General features: G+C 34.9%; 2 protein-coding genes and 1 long non-coding RNA gene across 6 annotated transcripts; 2 read left to right on the top strand and 1 right to left on the bottom strand.

Annotated features, from left to right (window-relative positions):
- Window positions 1-1,436: 1,436 nt before the first annotated feature.
- Window positions 1,437-2,665, bottom strand: LOC132062441 (uncharacterized). The gene is made up of 2 exons (XM_059455017.1): window positions 2,040-2,665; window positions 1,437-1,995 (listed from the first exon to the last, which is right to left on the bottom strand). The coding sequence occupies exons 1-2, from the start codon at window positions 2,663-2,665 to the stop codon at window positions 1,437-1,439; spliced, it is 1,185 nt and encodes a 394-aa protein (XP_059311000.1).
- Window positions 2,666-9,978: 7,313 nt separating this feature from the next.
- LOC132050008 (uncharacterized) lies at window positions 9,979-11,298 on the top strand. Its single transcript, XR_009413206.1, has 2 exons — window positions 9,979-10,332; window positions 11,105-11,298. It is a non-coding gene; the product is annotated as an uncharacterized LOC132050008 (long non-coding RNA).
- Window positions 11,299-11,410: 112 nt separating this feature from the next.
- On the top strand, window positions 11,411-20,562 carry LOC132049989 (uncharacterized). 4 transcript variants are annotated; one of them, XR_009413203.1, is made up of 9 exons: window positions 11,411-14,534; window positions 14,630-14,721; window positions 17,501-17,653; window positions 17,761-17,924; window positions 18,009-18,156; window positions 18,660-18,782; window positions 18,899-18,986; window positions 20,009-20,316; window positions 20,463-20,562. XR_009413203.1 is itself a non-coding variant. In XM_059441007.1 (9 exons), exons 1-9 carry the CDS (start codon window positions 11,810-11,812, stop codon window positions 20,470-20,472), a joined length of 3,675 nt encoding a protein of 1,224 aa, XP_059296990.1. In that variant the 5' UTR covers window positions 11,411-11,809; the 3' UTR covers window positions 20,473-20,562. The 4 variants fall into 4 exon arrangements, 3 of the variants coding, with proteins under 3 accessions (XP_059296990.1, XP_059296983.1, XP_059296971.1); XM_059441007.1 differs by having other exon boundaries at window positions 11,411-14,503; window positions 14,635-14,721; window positions 20,009-20,216; XM_059441000.1 differs by having other exon boundaries at window positions 11,411-14,533; window positions 14,635-14,721; window positions 20,009-20,216.
- Window positions 20,563-24,275: the final 3,713 nt, after the last annotated feature.

The raw sequence follows: 24,275 nt of genomic DNA, 5'->3' as shown, positions 1-24,275 counted from the left end.
ATGCCTAAATGCTTGTGGCTAATGTTTGGTATATTGGCGTTATGTAGACCTTGAGAGCCAGAGACTTGAGTTGGATTAGCTTGGGAGCGACCGAGGTATGTAAATCTCCCTTTCTTTCTTTGGCATGTCCCAAAGGTAGTTAGGCTATGACACGAGCTTCGAGGTAATTCCACTCTTAGATTCCGAATACGTTATGATTCATAAGCTTATTGATGTTAGCATTCTTAATATGGTCAGAGCTTTACGTTCTTTACAGAATGGATTTAAAAAGTTGCATAAAAGTTTTGCCTTTTTAAAAGGGTTTTGTTCCTAAACGATTCCGAAAATATTTAAACGTCCGTAACTTTCGTGTGATGGAACCCCATTGCTTTGAAACGTCCGTAGGAAGTTTTGTAACGCATAACGATGTTAACTTTCATGGGCGGGGATGGTTGTGCTGTCCGGGGTCCCCCGAGGTTTACTTTTGTATAGTCATTACGATTTGTCTTTGAAAGAATTTAACATTTTCCGTTTGGACTTTCGAGTGTTAGCTACTTACTATTTCATTGGTAGGATGATTTATATGCATGTGGTTTCTGGATTTCGTTGTAGCCGTTACTATTTCCAAGTCGCGTCCCAAGCTACGTATTCGTGCACTTGGCCCATCATTATTCACCGCGTCCTCGCCTGATAGGGCATCATATATATATATATATATATATATATATATATATATATATATATATATATATATATATATATATATATATATATGAGCTGTGACGGGGAGGTGGAAGAAGGATGGCATATGATGATTTATTCACCGCGTCCCTCACTGAGGGCAAAAGCATTACGTGTACATATATATGATGATTTTATATTACCGCGTCCCTCAAGAGGGCGGGCATGTTATGTATGCATATGTTCAAGATGATTTTCTATTTATGTCACCCGCACCATTTATGATTCTCAAATACATGATTTACGTTTCGAGTAAGCTTTATGAGATGATCGTACTACTTTTCTGCGTTTCTTTAGTTCAGTACGAAGGACATGTTTCGTTTTACATGCTCGGACATATTCCGCACCGACCCCCTTTTCTTCGGGTGGCGTTTTCATCTTGTGTACGATACCTTTGGTGAAGCCCGCCAATTAGGATCCCCTCAAATCGGCCATTTTTGAGAGCTCCTGTGTAGACCGGTGTTTTGGTACGCCTTTTTTGTTATATGTTCATACATATCTTTGTGTAAGCCCCGTCATATGGTTATCGTATATTAGAAACTAACGTAAACGTGGGTGGTGGGTAAAATCGGTTGCGTTTATGATCGTATATCTTTAGGCTCTATGTATGATACATGTATATATGTGTGCGGTGTCGCGCCTTCGTATCCTTCTTATTATGTTAGCTATGATCCGAATATGAGATAAGGGATAGTACGAGTGGGTTTCGGCACTAGTCATAAGAAGATTTTTGTCGCGACAATATGATTGGTTGCTCCAGAGTCTAAAATCCAAGGGTTATCATACATTTGAGAAAGATGACATGCAAAGAAGCAACAAATATTATAAGCAGCAGGAGTAGTTATAGGAATCACACCTACAAAGTTGGCAGAGGCACAGAGACCAATGTCCTGCAACTTATGCTGATGCAAAAGAGTGATAAGGTGTTCATGTTGCTCCTTGCTGAACCCATGTAAAAGATCCTCTGACTTTGGAGTAGGCATATTTTGACCAGAACTGGAGAAACTAACAGGAGAGGAGGATTCTATGCCTTGAACACAAGCAACAAAACCCTTCTCGCCTTTGGAGAATTGATAATCAGGTGGATAACCATGGAGTTTGAAACATTTTCCAATAAGGTGTCCTAATTTCTTACAATATTTGCAGAACAAGGCAGAATTATTGTTGGAAATGTTGTTTGTGGGAAAGTTTGGTCGTTTATCAAAGTTAACCTTTGGGGGTATCTTTGGGCCCGAAATGCAAGACTCGGATCGATGCAAAGGAAGGTAAGGAATCCTAAAGTTCAGGATCGTTGTTCATCATGGATGAGCATGGAGTACACACTATCTAAATCAGGAAGTGGCTTTATCATCAAAATATTTCTCCTAATGCCACCGTAAGACTCATTCAACCCAGCAAGGAACTGATGAACTCTTTGTGCTTCTTCTAGCTTAACCCATTCTTCCTTGCAGTCACAGGTGCCAGGTGGATATATGATAGAGATAGTCAACTCATCCCACATTTTCTTAATTCTGTTAAAATAAGAGGCTATGCTAGATGATCCTTGAGAGATAGAAGATATATCTTTACGTAATTGAAGCACTTTAGTTCCACTAGCCTGACCATACCTCTTTTCAATTTCTTTCCATATACCTCCAGCATTCTCAGTGTGAATCACAGTTTCAGCAATTTCTTTATCTAGACTATTAAGAATCCATGCAATTACCATGTCATTACACATCACCCAATTATCATAAGTAGGGTCAGTCTCAGCAGGTTTAACTACTTTACCATTTATAAAACCTAACTTTCTTTTAGCAGAAAAGGAAATCAACATTCCCCTCCTCCAACTCCCATAACCAGTCCCATTGAATGGAGTAGTTACAAGAGTTATCCCCGGGTAGTCAGAAGGATGGAGGTATAGTGGATGAGTGTTAGTAATTTTAGTTTGGGCGTTTGAACCCATGATTTCGAAGCAATGAATCAACTAAACAGAAATCCTAATTTCAACATACAGTAGAGTTTACCGTCCTTTTTCAAAACTCGAAGAAGCAGAGTCTTTTCATCTAGAAAATGAGCTGAATTGAGGAAACAAACACTTTGCAGTACCACTCAAACAAGTACACCATAACTTGAACGAATCGAACAAACCGAAGTTCACCAAAACTCAACCAAACCGGTACAAACATCAACGAGCAGTTCAAACCCCAACAATACCCGCTATAATTCGAATAAATCAAACCAAAACAGTCCCCAAATTTCAACAAATCAGAACGGAAATCAAACTTCAATGAAATAGGTCGAGGTTAACACCGCTCAACTGGAAATGACGAGATCTTTCAAGATCTGTGCTTGAATCGTCAAAAAAACACGATACAAATGGAGTCAAAAAATATATTTCCAAAAGAACAGATCGAGGGTAACACCGCTCGATAGAGAATGAAAAGATCACTCAGAATCTATGATCTGATACCATGAAAACTTAAAGAAATGCGCAAGAATTTGAAATAAACTAAGATTGAAACCCTAGTTCATAAGAATGTTCCAGAGAGAGAAAAGAGATATTATTTTTGTATTGAAATTGGCAAACGTGTTTTTTGTACAAATACATTGAGTATATATAATATGTACATCAACAATAAACCCAAGCGGGTCGGGTTACAACTGGTGCCAGCTGGTCAAAATAATCAAAATAGGCCAAATCACTTAAGGAGGCTTCTGAGGGCCATCTCTATTTCTAACAGCACCACCGCCACCGACGCTCCTAACTCCCACCCATCCATCTACCCTCTACTCTACTCACCCATCACCCACCCACTCTCCACCCCCATCCCACTACCCCCCCCCCCTTCCAATCCTATCACTACCCACCACCTAATCATATTTGTCATCGCAGCCACCACTATTACCACTATCATCATAACTACTCTCAAAGTGTGTAAGCCACACACAGAGCCCAACCGGCGGAGGAAAAAAATGTTTCGTTTTTACAAGATTAAAATTATTTTTTATGTGTATATAGTAGATGTTGAACCCCCTTAGGCTTCTTCGTATGTTTACTTTTTTATATTTTGAGCCCCCTCGGCAGAAATCCTGACTTCGCCACTGAGCATTGCCACCAACTATAACTAACACCATCGTTACCCACCACACATTCTCCAGCCACCACCACTAACACCGCTAATAACTAACATCAACCAACTCTGTCATCGCAACCACCTCTATCAACCGCCATAATTGCGCTAGTCACTACAACACCAACCATTTCCACCATCACAACTATCTCCACCAACACCAGTACAAAGCATCTCTATCATCAATAACGAATATAAATGCTTATTTTTTTTTAGAAAAAATAATTTAATTTTATTAGATTTATATTTATTTTTTAATATTTAGTTACTTTTTTATTTGAATTATATATTTATTATGTTTAAATAAATACATTATGCACATTCAGATTTTGATAAACAAACTGTCTTAATCATTAAGTGTTCAGATCTAGTGACAACATCAATTATACAAAGGGAAAATGACTTAATAATACTACTTAAGACACTATATTACAAAACATAAGAATATTTTTTCTTATTTACAAAAATACCAACTTAATTACAAAATATACCAATCAAAAAAATTAAAAGCTCATCCTTTTTCCATTACGAAAAATTCTAATCCTTTAAACCCAAAATTTCTTCTCACGTTCAAAAACCCTAGATTAACTAAATCCAGGATTCTTAATAGTCTTCGATGACAATGAAGATTTCTCCGATGGCAACCTGATGAAGTCTCTAAGAAGACTAAGGCATCACGAAAGCTTGCCTTCTCTCCGCAAGGATGCTAATGACTTCAACCTTCATCTTCCAATTAAATCGGTTGTTGCCTAGATCCGTGATGAAAAATACGTGAATCTTACTCAAGATAGTGAAGTGGAGTTTTTGGTTCGAATAGTTTAGTATACTAGACACCAATCTTGGAGAATGGACGGGGCCACAACTTGAATATGAACCGGCATTCGACGAATTGTTTTAATTGGAAAACACGCACTACACTTTCTTCCGGACTAGTGTTTTTAGTCTTTGATGAGAGTTGGGCTTTGGATTCAGGAAAGACATCTGAATAATTAGTTTGTGTTCTTGTTTCTAGGTTAGGAATTTTAACGGAAAATTATCCGATTATTATGATTTTTAATAGTTTAGTTCTTAGGAGAGCGTAAAAAATGAATAATGGTAGAATCGTGACTTATGTTAAGCATAAGATTGTATGAATGATTAGAATCGTGACTTATGAAAATTGATCCATATGAATATTAGATGAATGTTGTACAATGTTTTTTACTTTATACAAATTTTATATATTTATATACATATTTCATAACTTTTATAACTTTTCATACACAAAAACGTGAGAATTCTAGCCTTGCGAGAGATATACATATTTTATACAGTTTTCATACACAAAATTTTGAGCGAAAATTTTAAGCCTTCTATGAAAATTTTCGTATATGTTTGGTAAGAAATCTATCATTATGTTTTGTAAACTGAAATGTATCGTCATATTTTGTAAATATACCCTATTCTTATGTATATATATGTCATTCTCCCTTATACAAATACGCATTCAGATTAAGACGTCTTAATCTTTATGATAACAAATGAGGCCCTAGATGTATCTTTGGAGTAACGCCCGAAAACATAATTGGGTTGATTGTGTATACATTTGCAAAGTTTGTCTCATTAGGAAATAATCAACCGGTCAATTAAAGAGGACAAAATTTTAAGTACATATTCCTGATGAGCGTCTCATTATGGGATAGTCAATTCTCAGAATAGTATTATTCAATTACACAATATGCAAAGACTGATCGACCTATCCGAAAATTCAGTTACTACTGTTGTTAATTTGAGATTACAGTAGAAATTCATTAATTTTAAATTTTGACTCCCATTGTATGATGATAAGAAATGAAAAAGTTAAAGAATAATAAGTATAATTAAAAATCAGGTGATAACCAGGGGCAGATTTATAGCATGTCGAGGGTGTTCGGGTGAACCCTCTCGGCAAAAAATTACAGCGTATATATAGGGTAAATTTTCTGTATTTATATACATATATTAACTTTTGAACACCCTGAGTAAATGCAAAAGGTTAGTTCAATTATCCGAGGGTTCAAAATTTTCATGCGTCCTAAGTTCAATTCCAATTGACAACATTATTTTTTATATTTAGCTTTTGTTGTTTTTTCCGAACTCCCTGAGTGAAAATTCTGGATCTGCCACTGGTGGTAACAGTTACTCCCTCCGTCCCAATTTAAGTGTCTTACTTTCCTTTTGGGTATGTCCCAAAAAGATTGTCTCTTTTTATATTTAGTGAGTTGACAATTTAAACATCTTCTATGACAAGTTTATAACCACAAGATTAAAGGACATTTTAGTACATTACACACATCTTTAATTTAAGACAACAAGATTTAAAAGTCTCTCTTTATTTCTTAAACTCTGTGCCTAGTCAAACTAAGACATTTAAAATGGGACGGAGGGAGTATATTATCCGAATTCCACATAGGTCAAGTAATGATATTTATTCATAACTTTTCTATTAAATAAAATGGGATAAGACATTAGCATCCCTTGAACTTTGGTCAAAGTTGTTGCGACACACTTTACCTTTACTAGGGTCCTATCACACCCCCCCCCCCCCCCCAAAAAAAAACTATTTTAAAGTGTAATAAATGTCACCCTAAGTGTTGACGTGTCATAGAGAACTAAAATTTTGGCAGGTAGTGAAATACACGCACTGCCCTGTGAATTTCACAATTTTTAAAATTTTATTTCATTTTATTCCTTTTTGTTTTCTTCTTAATTCCGAAATGTAATGGAAATATTATTTTATATTTAGAAAAATGAAAGGACAATTGTTATTGTTATTGTTTTTGTATGAACTTGAGAAAGAATTAGAGGTGTTGAGCACATTCGAAGGTTGTTGAAGTTTTAAAGTTGAAATTCAAGTGCTAAACTCATTTTAGATCCTTAGTTGTTGATGAGATTCAAAAATGAAGAAAGAATTTCGAATCCATCATTATTGAACCTTGAAAAAGCTTGAAGAACAAAAAAATTAGTTTGTCGAAATTCTTGATTGTTGACCAAATTGATTACTGGAGTTTGGTGATCATGTTGTTTTGAATTTGTAGTTGACATTTGAGCTTGATTGTGGTGCGGATGTAGCTGAGTTTTTGTTGAATTTTGAGATCAAATATTAAATTTGGAGCTCTTAAAAATGGGATGAAGAGCTCTTAAAAATTAGCTCTAAAACTAACACATGACTATTTGTATAGATTGGAGCCTTTTTTTTAAAAAAAAGCCCAATGCGCTTGAAGGAGTTATTCAAACATACTCCTTCGTGTCAACACCATAAGGTGTAAGAAAATACAGGAAAAAAAATTAAGGGGTAATAAGACCTAGTAAAAATACGATGTGTCACACCAATTTGAACTAAAGTTGAGGGAATACTAGCCCCTTATCTATCCCAAAAAAATTCTAGAAAGTTAGTATACGTGTAGCACTAAAGGACTATGACTTCTGCCTTGAAAAGTATGTCGGCCTCCTAGTTATTGGTGCTGGTAATAAGACAGTAAGTTTTAAAATTTGAAGAAAGCTTTAGTTTCCAAGAACCCCCAGTTGGAGCCAATGAACCTGCTCATCACGATTCACGCTAATAAAGACAATGGGGCCTACCTGGTCTTTCAATTCTTTGTGTGTGTGTTTTTTTTTAATTACGTGGGGGTACAACAAGGAGAAATGAAAAGAAAATTATAACGTGGGGATTCGAACTCTCATCAATAAGATAAAAAATGCAGGTAGTACTCCTAAGTTATTTTATTGTATGTAAGATCCCGTAAAGGTTTATTGATACTCCACCCGTCCCAAAATAAATGTTACTTCAGCTCATTTCACGTCCATTAAAAAAAAAAAATACAAAATATAGTTTACTAAGATATCCCTGCTTATTAGATGTTTTCTTGAAAATTGAGCAATATAAGAATAAATAGTTCTTTTAACATAAGGGTATAATTGAAAACAATTATTATTATTTTTTGTGTTGAATTCGTAAAGCGCCACTTATTTTGGGACAATTTTTTTATTAAGACGACACTTATTTTGGGACGGAGGGAGGGAAATCTCCTAGCGAGAAGGGTACAACAAGTGCTTCCATATTTCCTCAACATAAGGGCAGCGATTGATAGTTGAACCCTCTTTTTCAAGTCCCCGTAGACTAGTTATTGTATTTTTCCAGTGTCTTCTATTTTATTCTCTTACTAATGACTTTACTTGTGCCGAGAGTCTATCGAAAACAATTTTTTTATCTCCCCGAAATATTCGAAACACACATTGTATGAAATAAAGATAGAGTCTGTGTACGCTTTCCTCTCTCCAAACCCACGTATGAAATTGCATTGTATTTGTTGTTATTGTCGTCTTAACTGAATATTAAAGAAGATCCAAATTGAACAAAAGTAGCTAAAAAGAAACTAGGTTTTCGAATTGGGGACACTAAATTCAAGCAGGATATGTTACTATACCCTTAGAGGACCCATCTTTGGTGAAAACAAAAGCAAAATTAAGTTTTCATATGCTGATAATTTATCAATTTTTAAACTATTTCAGGTAACAAAAATCAATCACAAGCAATAATTTAGAATAAGTATACAATTTGTCACCTGAAACTTGTTAGAAAATATTACAATAAAAGATTTATTCGCGAGTATTTATATCAAATCTTTGATCAGTACAAGACATGTGTAGTCTTACACATAAATTTTATTATGATTAAGTGTACGCATTATCACTTTACTTGTGATTTTTCAAAATTAAGTTTTTAAGCTGTATTAAGGAACATATGAAACAAGCAAATATTTTCTCTAAATTGCATAGGGGATAAATAAACCCGACAAACCGCATCAAACCGATAAAAGTCAAAACCGAAAAAAAAAAAACCCGACTAGTGGTTTGGTTTGACTTTTTGATGTTGAAAAAACCCGATCATAATTGGTTTAGTTTGTTTTTAGCTAAAAAAAAGTCAAACCGAACAAACCAACCCGACATTATACGTATTCAATTTTAAAAAATATTTTGTACATAAAAAAATTTATTTGTAATGTAATTTATAAATATTCTTAAATTTTTTTTAGTTTTTTTTATCTATTATCATATTATTCAAGCTCGAACTTAAAATTTTATGTCAGCTTTATATCATGGATGTTAGAACTCATATAAAGTCCAAAACAAAAACCAACTCAACACTAATACTAACAAAAAATTCAATTTACACTAGAATGACAATAATGTTGGATATCTATTCTTTGTTTTGCATAATTGATTTAGAAAATACATAACTTAAGCTTTTTTTCTTGTCGTAATTAATACTTATTAAATTACTTATTTTAGCATGACTTAGTATTTTTAGATTATGGTCATTTTCTTTATGGCTAATTAGCAATATTTATTTTAACCGATTTATTATCTTTTTTGTTGAATATTTTAATACAATGTGTGTCTTCTCACATTTTGTGTTATTTTCTTATGAAACACCTTAATTACATAGTTATATCTTCTAGGACTAAAGAAATATTTGAAGTAAAAAGATATGTTTTGTATCAAGACTATTAAAAAAAGCCGAATAACCGTAAAATCGAATAAACCCGAGAAAATTTGAAAAACCGAATTTTATTGGTTTGGTTTGGTGTATAAATTTAAAAACCAGGAAAATATTTGGTGTTTAAAAAATCTCTAACCCGATCTATGTGATTATTTTTTATTGCTTGGAGATAATATAAACCGAATCGCCGATGATCATTGTAGATATTTCTTTTCAGCGATCATAGTAAAGAACATGGGGTCCAAAAAAAAAAAAAAAAAAAAGAACATGGGTCCACCATATAAATTGCACTTCATAAATAAGTAGCTGATAGGTCCTTACGACTGACAACTTTCTGACCTCTAACCATACAAATCCACGTAAGACACGAAACGCGCCAAAGAAATACTAACGTAGTACTCCCTCTGTTCTCTTTTAGTCCGTTTGAAAAAACAAAAAATTTACACCTTTTAAATTTTAAATTTCTACATGAGATATTTGAAATCACAAGATTAAAAAAATATTTTAATATATTATACGTATTCTTAGTTTAAGACTATAAAATTCAAAGAATATTTCATAAATTTCATGCTAAATTAAAATCAGACAAACAAATAGAAATGGAGGGAGTAATATATACTCATATATCCCTTTTTCAACCTTAATTGATTAATGGACCAGTTAAAAGCACTTTTCAGGTTAATCACTAAAAAAAGGGTAATGAATAGTCCAAAAAGAGCATATGTGTAATGTATGTACAAACAAATAGTAGTAGTGGTTGATGCCGCTTATATTTCTTTACAAAAATGTGTGTCTCTCTCTTCAGATTTAAAACTTCCGGCTTAAGCCACTCTCTCTCACACTTTCCTAAATTTTCTCATTAATCTCTTAAATTTTAATCTAATTGATTATTAAACCCGTATTAATATTAATTTCACCCGCTTTCCAAATTCAGGCGTTTTAATCAGCTATGGGCAAGTGAAGCACAGTAATTCTACAGTATGTATCTACTGTGTGTGTGCTTTTTTTACCTTTTTTTTTAAAAAAAAATAAAAATTCTAGGTTTTTAATTATTCGATTGTTGAATTTTAACGTCGATGCAGGGGTATCTGATCAGTGATATTACATACAATTTTGATTGCATAATTAGAGTATAGTCTTTTGATTTAATTAGAGTGTGATTTCTAGGTTCTGATAATTCGATTGTTGAATTTTAACGTTGATGCAGGGACATCTGATCAGTAATATTATATCCAATTTTAACCGCATAAGTATAGTACTTTGATGTAATTTAGAGTATAATTAGATTCTACGTTTTAATAATTTGATTGTTGAATTTTAACGTTGGTGTAGGGGCATCTGATCAGTAATATTATATCCAATTTTGATTGCATAATTAGAGTATAGTCCTTTGATGTAATTAGAGTATAATTTTAAGGTTTTAATAATTTGATTGTTGAATTTTAACGTTGATGTAGGGGCATCTGATCAGTAATATTATATCCAATATTGATCGTATAATAATCGCATAATTAAATTATAGTCCTTTGATTTAATTAGAGTATAGTTTTCTAGGTTTTAATAATTTGATTGTTGAATTTTATTGTTGATGCAAGGGCATCTGATCAGTGATATTATATCCAGTTTTGATTCGCGTAATTAGATTATAGTACTTTAATGTTTTTCACTTTTCTGATCGCTATGTTAGTTTAGGTTTTTATCTTTAATTTTTGATTTTGTTTTGATACGTTGCTGGAAATTTAATTTTCAGATTGATTGGTTGATGATCGGGAGGAGAACTACCGAAGGAAAAGGGAAGTTCGTCCGATTGTTTTGCTGTTAATATTTTTCATTTTTCAAGCGGAGAGGTTATAGTCCTGCTCGGGATTGGTATTTTCTGTGTGCATATACTGTAGAGGGATTGTCTAGTTGGAGACTTATATATTCTTGTTAAATTTTTTGTTTTGACTATATTAGTGTGAATTACCTCTTTATCAGTAGAAAAAGGAAGGGAAAAAAAAAAAGAATAAAGAAGAAAGAAGGATCTCAGTGTAAGTAGGGGAGCAGGAAGGTCAATTTTTTGTTTTGACTATATTAGTGTGAATTACCTCTTTATCAGTAGAAAAAGGAAGAAAAAAAAAAAAAGAATAAAGAAGAAAGAAGGATCTCAGTGTAAGTAGGGGAGCAGGAAGGTCAATTTTGCTATTTTGTGTAGTTGGAGAAGTACTTATATTACTTATATTCTTTTTTGTATATTTGTTTTGTCTATATTAGTGTGAGATACCTTATTTATCAGTAGAAAAAAAAAGAGAGGAGAAAGAAGGATCTTTGTGTAAGTGGAGGAGCAGGAAGGCCAGGTGGTAGTTGTTGGTGTGAAAAATCTGTAGTTGGTGTTTTAGTTTAGTCCAGTGAACAAGTAAATGGCATCTAGTTAGTATTGTTTATTGAGGCCTTGAACTGCGGAGATACTGGTTATATGCAGTTAAATTCATCCAAAGATTTAGCTGAAACTATGATCACTGGGGTGCCTGGTCCTTCTGGTCAATGGATCCAGCAAGAATCATCTCAGCCTGTTATCTTGAGTGATGGCATATCTTTACACAATAATGTAAATAACCATGTACCTGTACAGACTGGTGAGGTATATTCTATGGAATTTCTTCAAGATCCTTCTTCAAGAGTAGTTCCTATTGTGTCCGGCGTTACTGGGATGCATGATAGGAGAGCTGTGCCTCAAAGTAAGCAAAGCCAACATTCCGGTTATGAAGAGCTCACAAGACTTCTTGGGTTGACTAGAATGGATTCTGACATTTCTTCTACAAGAGGGTCTAGTACAGAACTTGAAAATGGTATTTATGTAGAGAATGAACTTACATATAGTCAGAAAGTTGGCTCTTCTGGGCATGTCCCTGTGGGAGCTACTTCAGGGACTAAATCTGAATCTTCAAAGTCATTAAAATCTTCTGTATTAGGAACGTCAGACTGTTCTACAGGGAAAATAAAATTCCTATGCAGTTTTGGTGGTAGAATATTGCCTCGACCTAGTGATGGAAAGCTCAGATACGTTGGTGGAGATACACGTATCATTTCCATAGGGAAGAATATTTCATGGGAAGAACTTATGAAGAAAACATTGGCCATCTGTAACCAGCCTCACACTTTCAAATACCAGCTTCCAGGAGAGGATCTTGACGCCCTAATATCCGTCTCTTCTGACGAAGATCTTCAGAATATGATAGAGGAATATTTTGGCCTCGAGAAGCTTGGGGGCTCCCAAAGGCTCCGGATATTTTTGGTTCCTTTAACTGAATCTGAAAACTCATGCCCTGTAGATGCTGCTACTGTTCAACCGACTGACCCTGATTATCAATATGTTGTTGCTGTTAATGGTATTGTTCAAGGGGATTCTTCTACTCAGGAGAATTATTATGAGCAGTGTGTACGCGATGAAGCCAGCAAGGTGATACCTAAGGTAGACTGCAGCACTGGTCTTTATGTCCCACCTCCTGCTCAATTGATTGGTGAATCTCAGAATCAGGTTAAGTTTCCCAATCAGTCTACTCCTTTTTCTCCTGTGCTTGTTCAACAGGGAGATTACAAGACCGACTCAAGGAACACATACAATAACAAGTTGCCACATGGTGGTGATGAATGTCCAGTGTCGGTTAGCAGCACCCAATCAGTACCTGAAAATCCGAGTGGATGCACTAATATTGGTTATTATGCCCCGCAGATAAACCTGATAAATTTGCAGAGTCCTAACAAAAAAGATGATATCCCCCAGCCAAGCCAATCGAGTGAATTGCTTTCACATCACCATGGTCTCAGCAGAGACTTTGTTCCTCCTACATTGGAACAATGTGATGGAATCTTTCAACAGTACGCTTTTGAAAGAACAGAACCCAAGGAAGGGACAGTCCTATCTGAAGAGCCGAATGATGAAATGGCTGTATTGCTGGGATACACTTCCGCTGTTGCTCAAAATGGAATTCCGCATGCCTTTTCGGATTCAAAACTTCAAGAACATGGAAAAGGATCACCTTACTGCTCACAAGAGGGAATAATCTCATTTTCCTCTTTGAACTTTTTACCAGCTCAGTTATCTTCACATGGTGTGTCTGCTGCTCTGCAGGGAAACCTAGGGTATCTGCATCAGAATACATACCCAGTCAGTTCTCATCATCACATTAGGGTACTTAATGGGGAATCAAATGAGGCCACTGACATGGTGGATTTGCCAGAGTTGCCTTTTGACTCAGATTCACTGAATAAATGTGGACCTATGCAAAGAAATATTAATGGAACAGACACCAGATGCAACACAGCTAAAGCAAATTTGGAAAATTACCATCCTGGTCTGAAAAATTCAAGTTGTGAGATGGTGAGTGCATGTGATATCAATAATGCACTTCCATGTCGTGATGGTAAATTTCCTGATAACAAATCATCCAAAACAGCTGTGGGTTCAGAGAAAAAACTATCTGATGCTAACTCTGCTATGGTGTCTAATAATGGAGGTGATATACCTGGTGAAGCATCACAAAATTTTGACATGAACATCATTGCACCAACACCTTTAATTAATACACTAAATGAGCGGTCCCAAAGAAACCAATTTGAGAATGCCTCAGGGGGGATAAAACAGGCTGAACCTGAGAACAATACATCCTGGGTCAAGAGTTCTGAAGTTGCTGGGAGGATTTCAAATTCTGAAATGCAGTTTCATGGTGCAGAAACTCTGAGTGATCTACTGCCTGAGTTGTCTGATGGCCTGATTTCCCATCTTTCCCCCATGCCAGCAGTCGTTGCATGTCCTCGAGATACTTTTGCCAAAGAACCTTTGCTAGTATTCTCTGAGGAATTGTCACAATCATCAGTTAGGCAAAACCCAACCAAGGATGCTGCTTTTAGGAGAGAAGTTTCTCTAATTGATGAAGAATTTACTAATTACAGTGATCAGAATGTTGTGACTTCTGGCATTGGTGAATTTTCTAGTGAAAAGCAAAAGATAGAAGATGCTCCAGCTAGTAAGAGTATCAAAGATAGCCAGCAGGTTCTGAATGCAAATGGAAGAGATATTAGATCACCCAGTGGTGACTTATATGCTGCAAATCTCCGAGATTTGGAAACCATTGGTGGTGAAGTCATATCTGCTGGTGCTACAGAAGGGGTAGCATTTTCCCCTGACTTGGGGTTGGAGGTGAAATTCTATTTCATTATGATGGATTGGTGTATGATTTAGTTTACTAAAAGCTCTCTTATGCTCATATAGTTTTACGTTGATTATCTGGCTTGGCGCAGGACGCCAACCCCAGTGACGGAGATAAGGATAATTTAATCACTGATGCTATGATAGCTGAGCTGGAAGCTGATTTGTATGGTTTACAGGTAAATGATCAATTCCTTTTGTATCTTAAACCTTGTTGGAAATGCTCATGATAACATTTCATTTCATTTCTCCCCCTTTTCAACTATAACGTCTTATACTCTAATCTTGGGTATGAGTCTGAAAGACTTAAAAATCATTGCCTTCTTACAGCCCATACTACCAGCAGCAGGCCTCTAATATATCCAAAGGAGGACTCAAATGACAAGGCTTTGTCCTTCACTACATATCCCTCCCCCTCTCTCTCCTCCTGCAATACCTTGATCCTTTTATCATAGGTTGTTACATGAAGAATATCTTTGATTTATTGTCATCGTTAAAGATTTTGTGGTTCATTTCTTGGCAATGATAATGGTCTGCTATTTCTAGTCTTGTCATGTGCCTCGGAGGTTATGGAATGATTTTATTGCTTATCAACTATGTTTCTCTACTGCTTGCTTATATGGAATTAAGAATCTAGGTAAATCCAACAATCTACTACAGTGACCTGCTCGCTCAAATAGATTGGCACTACTGGATACAAGTTGTATCAAAGGGGCTTCTGGTAAATAATGAAACTGCGCATCTGGTAGACAGAAATATGGATTGTACAACCATTGGTACCTGTCTTTCAATTTGGAATAGAGTAACGAGGCTGATACGTTAGACATTGTCAAAAGTAAAATTTTGATGGAGTGGCTGATAATACTTGGATTCCCTGTTAATAACTACTCATTGAACTTCTATAAAAAAGCTGCTCATTGAACTTCTCGATACCTACTTGTAGTTATAGATTGTCCGCAAGTAATTGTCCAATTTTCAAAAGTATAACTCTACCCCCAAAGTCTCCAAATATTTTATGTACTCAGTGGAAGATCAATTTTTGCACTGATGCTTGATCTCTATTTAGATATGTGGTGAAATGCAGAATTGAAGGACAAATGTGTCAGCCAGTGTGACACAATGCATTGTTTTAGTCTGTGGAATGGGAAAAAAAATTCGATGTGCTCAATAATATCTAAACCTAAAAAAGGCTCTCTTGAGTTCTGACTTGTTTTGTATCATATCATAAAACTAACGAAGACATCTTAATTTTGTCAAGAGAACGAAGTAATCTTTCTTAAAATATGAAAAGTATGAGAAATTATATATTTCTAGTGTATAATGAAACTATGTAACAATAAAACATTTCTTTCTTTTACACTTATTTGTTTGAGTTTCATCTGTACAAAATCTGTGACATGCTTTAGAATAGGGGTGGGCATAGTTTGGGCCAACCCGAAATCCAAACCGAAATTCAAATTTTTTGAATATTTGGTTTGGATTTTTGGATTATGGATTGGACTTCGGATTTTATTTTCAAAATTTTTGGATTTCGGATTGAATATCGGATTTAGTACTTAGGATTTTTGGATATCCGAAAATCCAAAATTTTTACACCTTATATTTAGCTGTACCCGTATTATATGTGCCCAATGCTAATTAGTCTAAATGTCCAATAGATTAGTACCATATGACTCTTAACCATTACAATTTCAAGCCAATAAAGAATTTTCTATCAAATTAAATACTAGTATAATATGGCTTGCAAAGCTGGAGTTTACTTCACTACTTTAAGAATAAAGAAGCTTCCAATGAAACAAAGAGAACAATTTAAAACTGAACCATGTGACTTGATACATTTTGGTTTAGTAGTAACAACTCTTTGTTAAATCCACATATTTGGTTTCACATTATGCTAAGACATGTAACTTGGTAATTAGGGCACATGAACTCCGTTCCTAATAAACCTGCCTTAAACGCTCAAGAATCAAAATCGAAATCTGAAATATCCAAACTGATTCACCCGAAACCGAACTTAAAAAATCCAATCCGATCCAAGCTTATTTGGGTTGGATATGGATTGCAATTTCTTCAATCTGAAAACCGAAAATCCAAACCGAACTTTTCATATCCAATCCGACGGCCCGAACGCCCACCCTGCTTTAGAATAAAAAGGTAATAATTTGCTAACTAAAGTTACCATCCAAGTTATTAGGGATTTCTCTCCAGTGTCTGCTAAGATGCTCCGGTCTTTGGTTGACGCTGTTATGTGGAAAAGATATACCAAATTTCCAGCCTGTTGTGTTTTAGAACACCCTAGGTACAGCACTCCTTGGCAGACTATGCATCTTACTCCCTGGATATAACAAAATAAACGTAATTACATTCACCAACCTTCTAATTTGCCAATCTGTCCTAGTTGACAACTGACTTTAATAGTCACGCCACATAGTATACGTATGCTTTGCCATTAACTTATTCTGTGTTGGTCATCAGTTGGCAGTTCCTTGACTAGGTTTGATATTTTCGTATGTATCAGTTGTCACTACGTTGACCAAGTTCAATCTGTTGATCTGCTTGGGAAACTGCTCACTCATGCTTCTTTGTTTGAGCACACCTACCCTGTCTGTCTACCCAGCCTTTCCTGTGTAATCAGAACTGGAGGGCATGTATTATTCTTTTTCTTATTGAAGCGTTTCAATGCACAAAAACTCTGTTTATTGCTGAGTGAAACTAGGCTGAAGGATCTACTGGACAATCCCTGTAGAATTAATTTTGTAACTTGATCTTGTTTTACCCTTCTTTCTTCATTTTAAGAGAAGATGCGAACTTATATTTTTTTCTTAGAGTTTCAATATGTTTGCTTTCTTTAACAGCGGCAACAACTAGGCCTCAATCCCAAACAAGTTTGCTTTCTTTCTTTTAAGAGTTCATTAGTTCATACGTAAGCAGTAAGCTGCAGCTGATGTTACATCGCAGATCATAAAAAATGCTGACCTTGAAGAATTGAAGGAGTTGGGTGCTGGGACATATGGTACTGTTTACCATGGAAAATGGAGAGGAACAGATGTAGCTATAAAGAGAATCAAGCGGGCATGTTTTTCTGGGAGATCATCACAGGAAGAAAGGCTGGTGGGTTTCCTGTAACATATCTTCCAAGCATATCATTTTCTGCTGGATTATCAGCGGTGTTTATGATCCTATTTGTTAAATTCATAATAAAATTATCCTTTTTCCAGATCAAGGACTTCTGGAGAGAGGCACAGATCCTCTCAAACCTTCATCATCCTAACGTGCTTGCATTTTATGGAGTGGTTCCTGATGGGGCTGGGGGAACTTTGGCAACAGTGACTGAATTCATGACTAATGGATCACTTCGAAACGTTCTTATTAAAAAGGACAGGTGAAGTTGCTTTTTGTATGTTAATTAGTTCTACGTGTTTCTCTCATTCATAACTTAATGTGATCTGCTAAATTCCTTGTGCAGGTCACTTGATGGTTATAAGAAACTTCTAATTGCCATGGATGCAGCTTTTGGGATGGAGTATTTGCACTCGAAAAACATTGTCCACTTTGATCTGAAGTGTGACAATTTGTTAGTTAGTCTGAGGGACCCACAACGACCTGTATGCAAGGTATTTTTTACCATTTCGGCAGGAATACATGCACTTTTGAGTATGCAAGAATAAATCCGGAATAAATCATGAGACCGCATATTCTGGTGACTTGTCAGCATGAGTTCGTATGATTCAGCTGTTATTGATGTTGGAATAGTATTGGACTGACTTCTGGTCAGATAGCCTTTCTGTTTCAGAGGCACATTACTTTTATCTACAAAGCTAAAAGCTTATAGCCAAATTTGAATGAATGATGAATGATATTGGAGTACATCCACACCAAATAAGATTTCTACGGTAGAATTAAGACCAATAAAGACATTTTATGATGAATAAAGATTACCGCACCACTGTGTAGGACACCTAATATATGAGAACAGCACATTCTTGTATGCTTATTTTGTAGGGTGAATCCAGGTAGATCTACTGATACATTTTCGTAAGATAATTTAATCCCATCTGAATTTTAGTAAAAAAGCTTACCTTGCCACAGCGAGTTATTTGTAAGATATCTAATGCAGGTTGGAGATTTTGGACTGTCAAGGATTAAACGCAATACTCTTGTATCTGGAGGTGTACGAGGTACTCTTCCCTGGATGGCACCTGAACTGTTAAATGGTAGCAGTAACCGAGTATCTGAGAAGGTTAGACTGATTACTGTAATTGACTATAATCAGATATGCCATAAAGCAATAACATCTGATATTAGCTGTTTAAGTATCTCATAAAGCAATAAAATGGAAGGTTTGGTTTCAAACAGGTTGATGTTTTCTCATTTGGCATAACAATGTGGGAGATCTTGACTGGGGAAGAACCCTATGCAAACATGCATTGTGGGGCAATCATTGGTAAGGCTCTGATTACCTGTTAGACCAAGTGAATATTTTATGCTTCATAACAGTAATGGGAGTTATATGCTTATACTTGCATGACCAAGTCTGTGCTTACATCCAGTTGAGGTTCATAAACAATTCAAAGGAGATGATGTCAGTTTAAAAAAACAGATCGTTAATGATTAATTTTTTCTGTGCTATAAATCAATGACTTGACAACATGCCAGCTCAATTATATTTTATATTATATTATTTTTTGAAAAAATATCATATAATTCAATGATTTTATACATATGTTCCCCTTCAGCCTTGTTTCTTGAACATTTGCTCTAGTCTTGTGAATTGTTGCTACTGCTAATGTGCTTGAGAATTCTCCATTCTTTTAATACATGTGAAACTCGGAAATGTGAGGCAAAAGCCAAAGTGTCTGGCCCTGTCCAAGCTTAGACTTCCATAATTTTAAGTTTTTAACAAATTGACTTTCTGTCCTCGTTATTGCAAGTGTCAGTGCTAATAAACAATTCCTATATTGGTCGTTCAAAAGGTATACCCATGCATCCGAACTGAGCTATTTTTAACCAGTAACCCAATATGGCTCTGCAAGTTCAAGGATCTAGCCTCAAAGCAGAGATCCAGTCAAAAGCATTAATCTTGCTCTCTGAGAGTTCCATAAACCTAGCAATTCAAGAAATATAACCACTTGACTCTGCAACATTGGATCATGTCATTTCTGATATTGTAATGTATTCATAGGCTGAGAGGGATAGGACTGCTAATACACCTACTTCGTCTGGTTCGATCATATTAGTGCTCAACAATGCTGACTGTGTAGGCCAATTCACACCTAACTGGGCCAGAGAGATATAAAGAGTGGCCAGCTTACTTGCTATTTCTGATAAGTGTTCCTTATTGATGAATAGAAATTAAAAACTAATGGTCCCTTCCTTTGAGGCACCGGGAAGGAAAGAATTTCATCTTAATGATTTCCCAACCCTTTCCAATTTGACCTTTGTTTGATTTGTTTATAATGGCTGTAGGGGGGATTTTGAAGAATACTCTTCGGCCTCCAATGCCAGAGCGGTGTGATCCCGAGTGGAGGAAGCTGATGGAACAGTGCTGGTCTGCTGATCCTGAAGCTCGGCCATCATTCACGGAGATTAGAAATAGGTTGAGTTCTATGTCAGCTGCTGTCCAGGCAAAGGGGAATAGCAATTCAGCAGGACATGTCAATGCAAACATCCCCGTGTAAGTCGTAAGGAAATGTACCTGCTTCTGTACTTTCGATCAACTTGGCGGAAGCATTTGGAAATAGACGTCTTCTTTATTTTGCTAATAGAGTGCACTGGTTCTCTCTCTCTCTCATATTATGTGATTATAATTTTTGTATCATTTAATTCATTCTTTGCAATGTAACTCTTCTAGTCATAGAATTAGGCGTAAACTGCGATAGTGTGTTGAGGTTACTGAGGTGGTTTTTTTCTTGGAAAACAGGTGTATATAGACGTGTACTCAAGGAAACGAGTGTATCTTTTTGTTACTTTGCTACAGACTTGGAATCTTCTATATGAGTCGCTCGTACATTTAATTACCACTTCAGCATTTGCATTTATTTATTTTGTCATTTTTTTGCCTTTTTCAAATTTTAATAATAATTAAAAAGGACTCAAATAATTCAACCATCACTTTAAAAAGTTTACCGAAGCGTTGCTTTTAGATTTAAAGATCATTAGGGAAAAAGTAACTGCAAATTAACACGCCACTTCACCATCCCTTGAAAATGTCCAAATGTCATCCCGTTGATTCCATTTCTTGCTTTAATCAATGGGATAAAAGGATGTTGCACTACATATATGGCCATACGCATATTCTTCGTTCATACTCTATAACGTATCTTTGCTGTTATATAGAGAGTGCCAATTCTTTTTCTTAACCAGTGAAAATTTTTTTGCAGATACAGTTTGTGGAATTCTCTGTTTATAGTTTTCTCTTAACGTAATCCTTTGATTTAATATTTTCGACCTTATATAGAGAGTATCACAGATTCTTTTTCTTAGTTGTTGCAGAAAATTCTCAGGTACATTTTTGGAATTTTCTACTTGCAGTTTTGTTTTTATATAATCCTTAAATGTAATACCAAAATTATAATAATTCATTTCTCTTTTTCTTTAGGTTGCTGATTTGTTCTTTTTTGTTGTTTATGAATTCCAGTAAAACATTGCTGGTGAAGAAAAAAATAAAGTTGCCATGAAAATTTTTGTAGTTGCCATGAAAAATAAGTATTCTCTTTTCTTTTCTTTGTGATTGCAGCTTTGTTCTTGGTATTGTGATGGTTTTCTAACCAGTCGAAACTAAAACACCATTAGAATTCTTATTTCCTTCGTAACGGTGTAACAAATTGCACAAGAACCAAATCGGTATATTTGCTCGGAGCCAGAACATTACATCCTTCAGAATAGTGTGCGGGTCTTAACTTGCCTGTTTTCTTCTCTTTAGCTGTAACAATATTTTAAAATTATCTTTAGAAATGGAAAAAAGAGATTACAATATGATCACAATAGAATGTAATAAATGTATTCATGTCAATGTGACCAATTGTACTACTAGGTGTCAAGCCGTCATGCTTATTCACGTCATAAATTTTTAATGATTTTGCTTTTGAAAGTCCACTGACTTTATAATTTATTACCTTTAGTTATTTAAATTTTACATATGTCGCAATCTTCATGATTCTCTTTCCCTTCAAAGTTATCCTTTATCCATCATCTGTGATGAATCTATAAGCAACAATTATGTGGTATTGCAAACAGATCTGGATAACAAGATTTGGTTCATTGGGTGGAAGATATGTTCAATATGCCGTGAAGAGGGCCTTCAGTTTGCAAAAGTTGAAAAGATAATGGTTGAGAAAGAAGGGAAAGGAAAAGGAACAAAGAGTAGAAGAAATAAAAGGAAAAAGTAGTTGTAGCATTTATTTTTTAGTACGTCCCTGTAAATAGCAACTCTTCAAATTTAAAAATAATTCACTTAAAACATTTTGTTTTATCCTTAATGATATAATTTTATAGTCACAAATGTTATGACAGGTTTAACTTTATAAGTTTCAAAAAATTTATGACAGATACTTGCATTATAAATCTGTAAAATCACATTTTTTTTTAAAAAGAAAAAAATCATAGACTCTGTGCCTGATCAACCTATGCTACATAATTGAAATGTGGGAAGTTAGATAAGATACTCTTTGTTTATTTCCCGTCCAATACCCATTCTCATAGGGACTCGACTAAATCCGATTTTATGTAGAAAAATCTGATTTTGGGAGGTGGAGGATAAAACGCTTCCTAACATCTTCTTATCCGGGAGTACTTGCCAACGTCAAATATTTGTAAAAATAGAAAAAATACTCATTGTTTCTAGATATGTCTAATTACCCTTGCGTGAAGAGTGTAGCTTCCAATTATGAGCTTGGGCCTTTTCTTCTTTCTTTTTTTTTTTTTTTTTTTTTTTTTTTTTTGCCTTGTAGTAGAGTTAGTATATATTAATTAATTATTTTTGTTTAAATCTTCTCTTTAACAGGAGAAAGAGACAAGTTAATATGTGAAAGTTATACATTGCTTATCAAGTGATTCAGAACTAAGTTAGAAGCTTTGCTGTTTTTATTGTGGTATACGTTTTTACATTGGGTGTTATATTTAATACACTGGTTGTCCTACGATGTATGTTGTATTCTTGAGTAAGCTGATAATAGCACTTCCTTTTTTTTAATTTTTATTTTTTTAAACACTGCAATTCACTTCGGAGCTACTTCCATTTTGGTACTCTCTCTTTATTAGCTTTTGATCTTCCCTTTCTTTTTCATAATAATAACATATATTTCACGGGTGGTGGATTACTTCCATTAATATTGTTGTAATAGACATGCATAAAGAAGAATATATTAGACATAAGCTATCATTCTTTATGCATGTTCTTTTCTTTTCTCTCACGACCGCGCGAAGCTCGAATAAAATTACTAGTCCTCAAATATAGCTAGAAAAACCTTTAGAATAAGAAGATGAATATCGACAAATCTATCAATACACGGGACGGATACCAACGAACCTAAGGAACAAGTTAGTGAATATAAGTGATTCCGGAAACTAAAACTTGTGTGATTGTAATAAGTTTTTGTGCTATTAAATGTCTTCCTGAAACGCCCAACGATGAACCAGCCCCCTTCCCCAACACTTACCCACCAAAAAAAGGAGAGAGAGAACTGAAGACGAAAAAGAGAAAATTATACTGGATCAGAAGAAGAGGGAAGTAGTTTCCGATACATGATAGAATTCTCCTATGGCACACGGAAATTGCATTTCCAGTAATGGGCTTAACTTAGCACCTGAAAAATCAAAACTATTTACCCGAAATGCCCCAAAAAATATGATACCAACATGATATACTCCCCCTGTTTCAATTTATGTGAACCTATTTTCTTTTTAGTCCGTGCCAAAATGAATAACTTCTTTCCTAATTTGGAAAAAAAAATCACTTTTTGAAATGATTTACAGCCACACAAATATTCAAAACTTATTTTGAACCACAAGTTATAAAAGTCTTCACTCTTTCTTAAATGTCGTGTTCAGTCAAATGGGTTCACATAAATTAAAACGGAGGGAGTATAAATATACTGAGATAGTATCATGAAGACTGCTTCAGTCCTTTTCTTAGTCCTCCATGATACTATCATGGTATATAAATATACTGAGATGACATTATGGATGATCATGTTCATTTATTAAAAAAGACACACTTTTCTCGGGAAAAAACCTCTATGATACCATTGTCTTGTATATATATATATATATATTATGATGGTATCATGAAAGCCTGCTTCAGTCCTTCAATGAGACACTCATCAGGACCATGGTACCATCGTAATAAATAAATATACTGAGATGATATCATGGAGGCCTGTTTCAGTCTTTCTTTTAGTCCTCCATGATACTATTATGATATATAGATATCTTTGTGATACAGAAAGGGGTTTGGGCGAGGGGTATGTCGGGTAAATATTTTCGATCGGCTAAGGTAGAAACGAAATTAATTTAGGAGGGGCATGGAGCGGGTAAATATTTTATATTTTATGGATATTTGGTGTTGTTTTCCCAAAAAAAAAAAAAATGCAATTCTGTACAGAGCGAATACTTTTTTTACATCAAGTGTCAGCTAGGGGTGGGCATGGTATGGTAGATATCGATTGCTATACTAAATCGAAATTTTTTATATTGCATTTTCGGTATAATGGTATTTGGTACGATATTTGGTATA

Source organism: Lycium ferocissimum, chromosome 1 (genome assembly GCF_029784015.1).
Source record: "Lycium ferocissimum isolate CSIRO_LF1 chromosome 1, AGI_CSIRO_Lferr_CH_V1, whole genome shotgun sequence".
Taxonomy (NCBI): domain Eukaryota; kingdom Viridiplantae; phylum Streptophyta; class Magnoliopsida; order Solanales; family Solanaceae; genus Lycium; species Lycium ferocissimum.
This window is presented reverse-complemented; position numbering and strand designations above follow the sequence as displayed.

Coding starts and splice junctions, on each gene's coding strand:
- LOC132062441 (XM_059455017.1), bottom strand. CDS start 2,665: ATGGGTTCAAACGCCCAAACTAAAATTACTAACACTCATCCACTATAC. Junction 1,996..2,039: donor CTTCCTGATTTAGATAGTGT/GTACTCCATGCT, acceptor CCTGAACTTTAG/GATTCCTTACCTTCCTTTGC.
- LOC132049989 (XM_059440988.1), top strand. CDS start 11,810: ATGCAGTTAAATTCATCCAAAGATTTAGCTGAAACTATGATCACTGGG. Junction 14,722..17,500: donor CTGATTTGTATGGTTTACAG/GTAAATGATCAA, acceptor GTTACATCGCAG/ATCATAAAAAATGCTGACCT. Junction 18,157..18,659: donor CACAACGACCTGTATGCAAG/GTATTTTTTACC, acceptor TATCTAATGCAG/GTTGGAGATTTTGGACTGTC.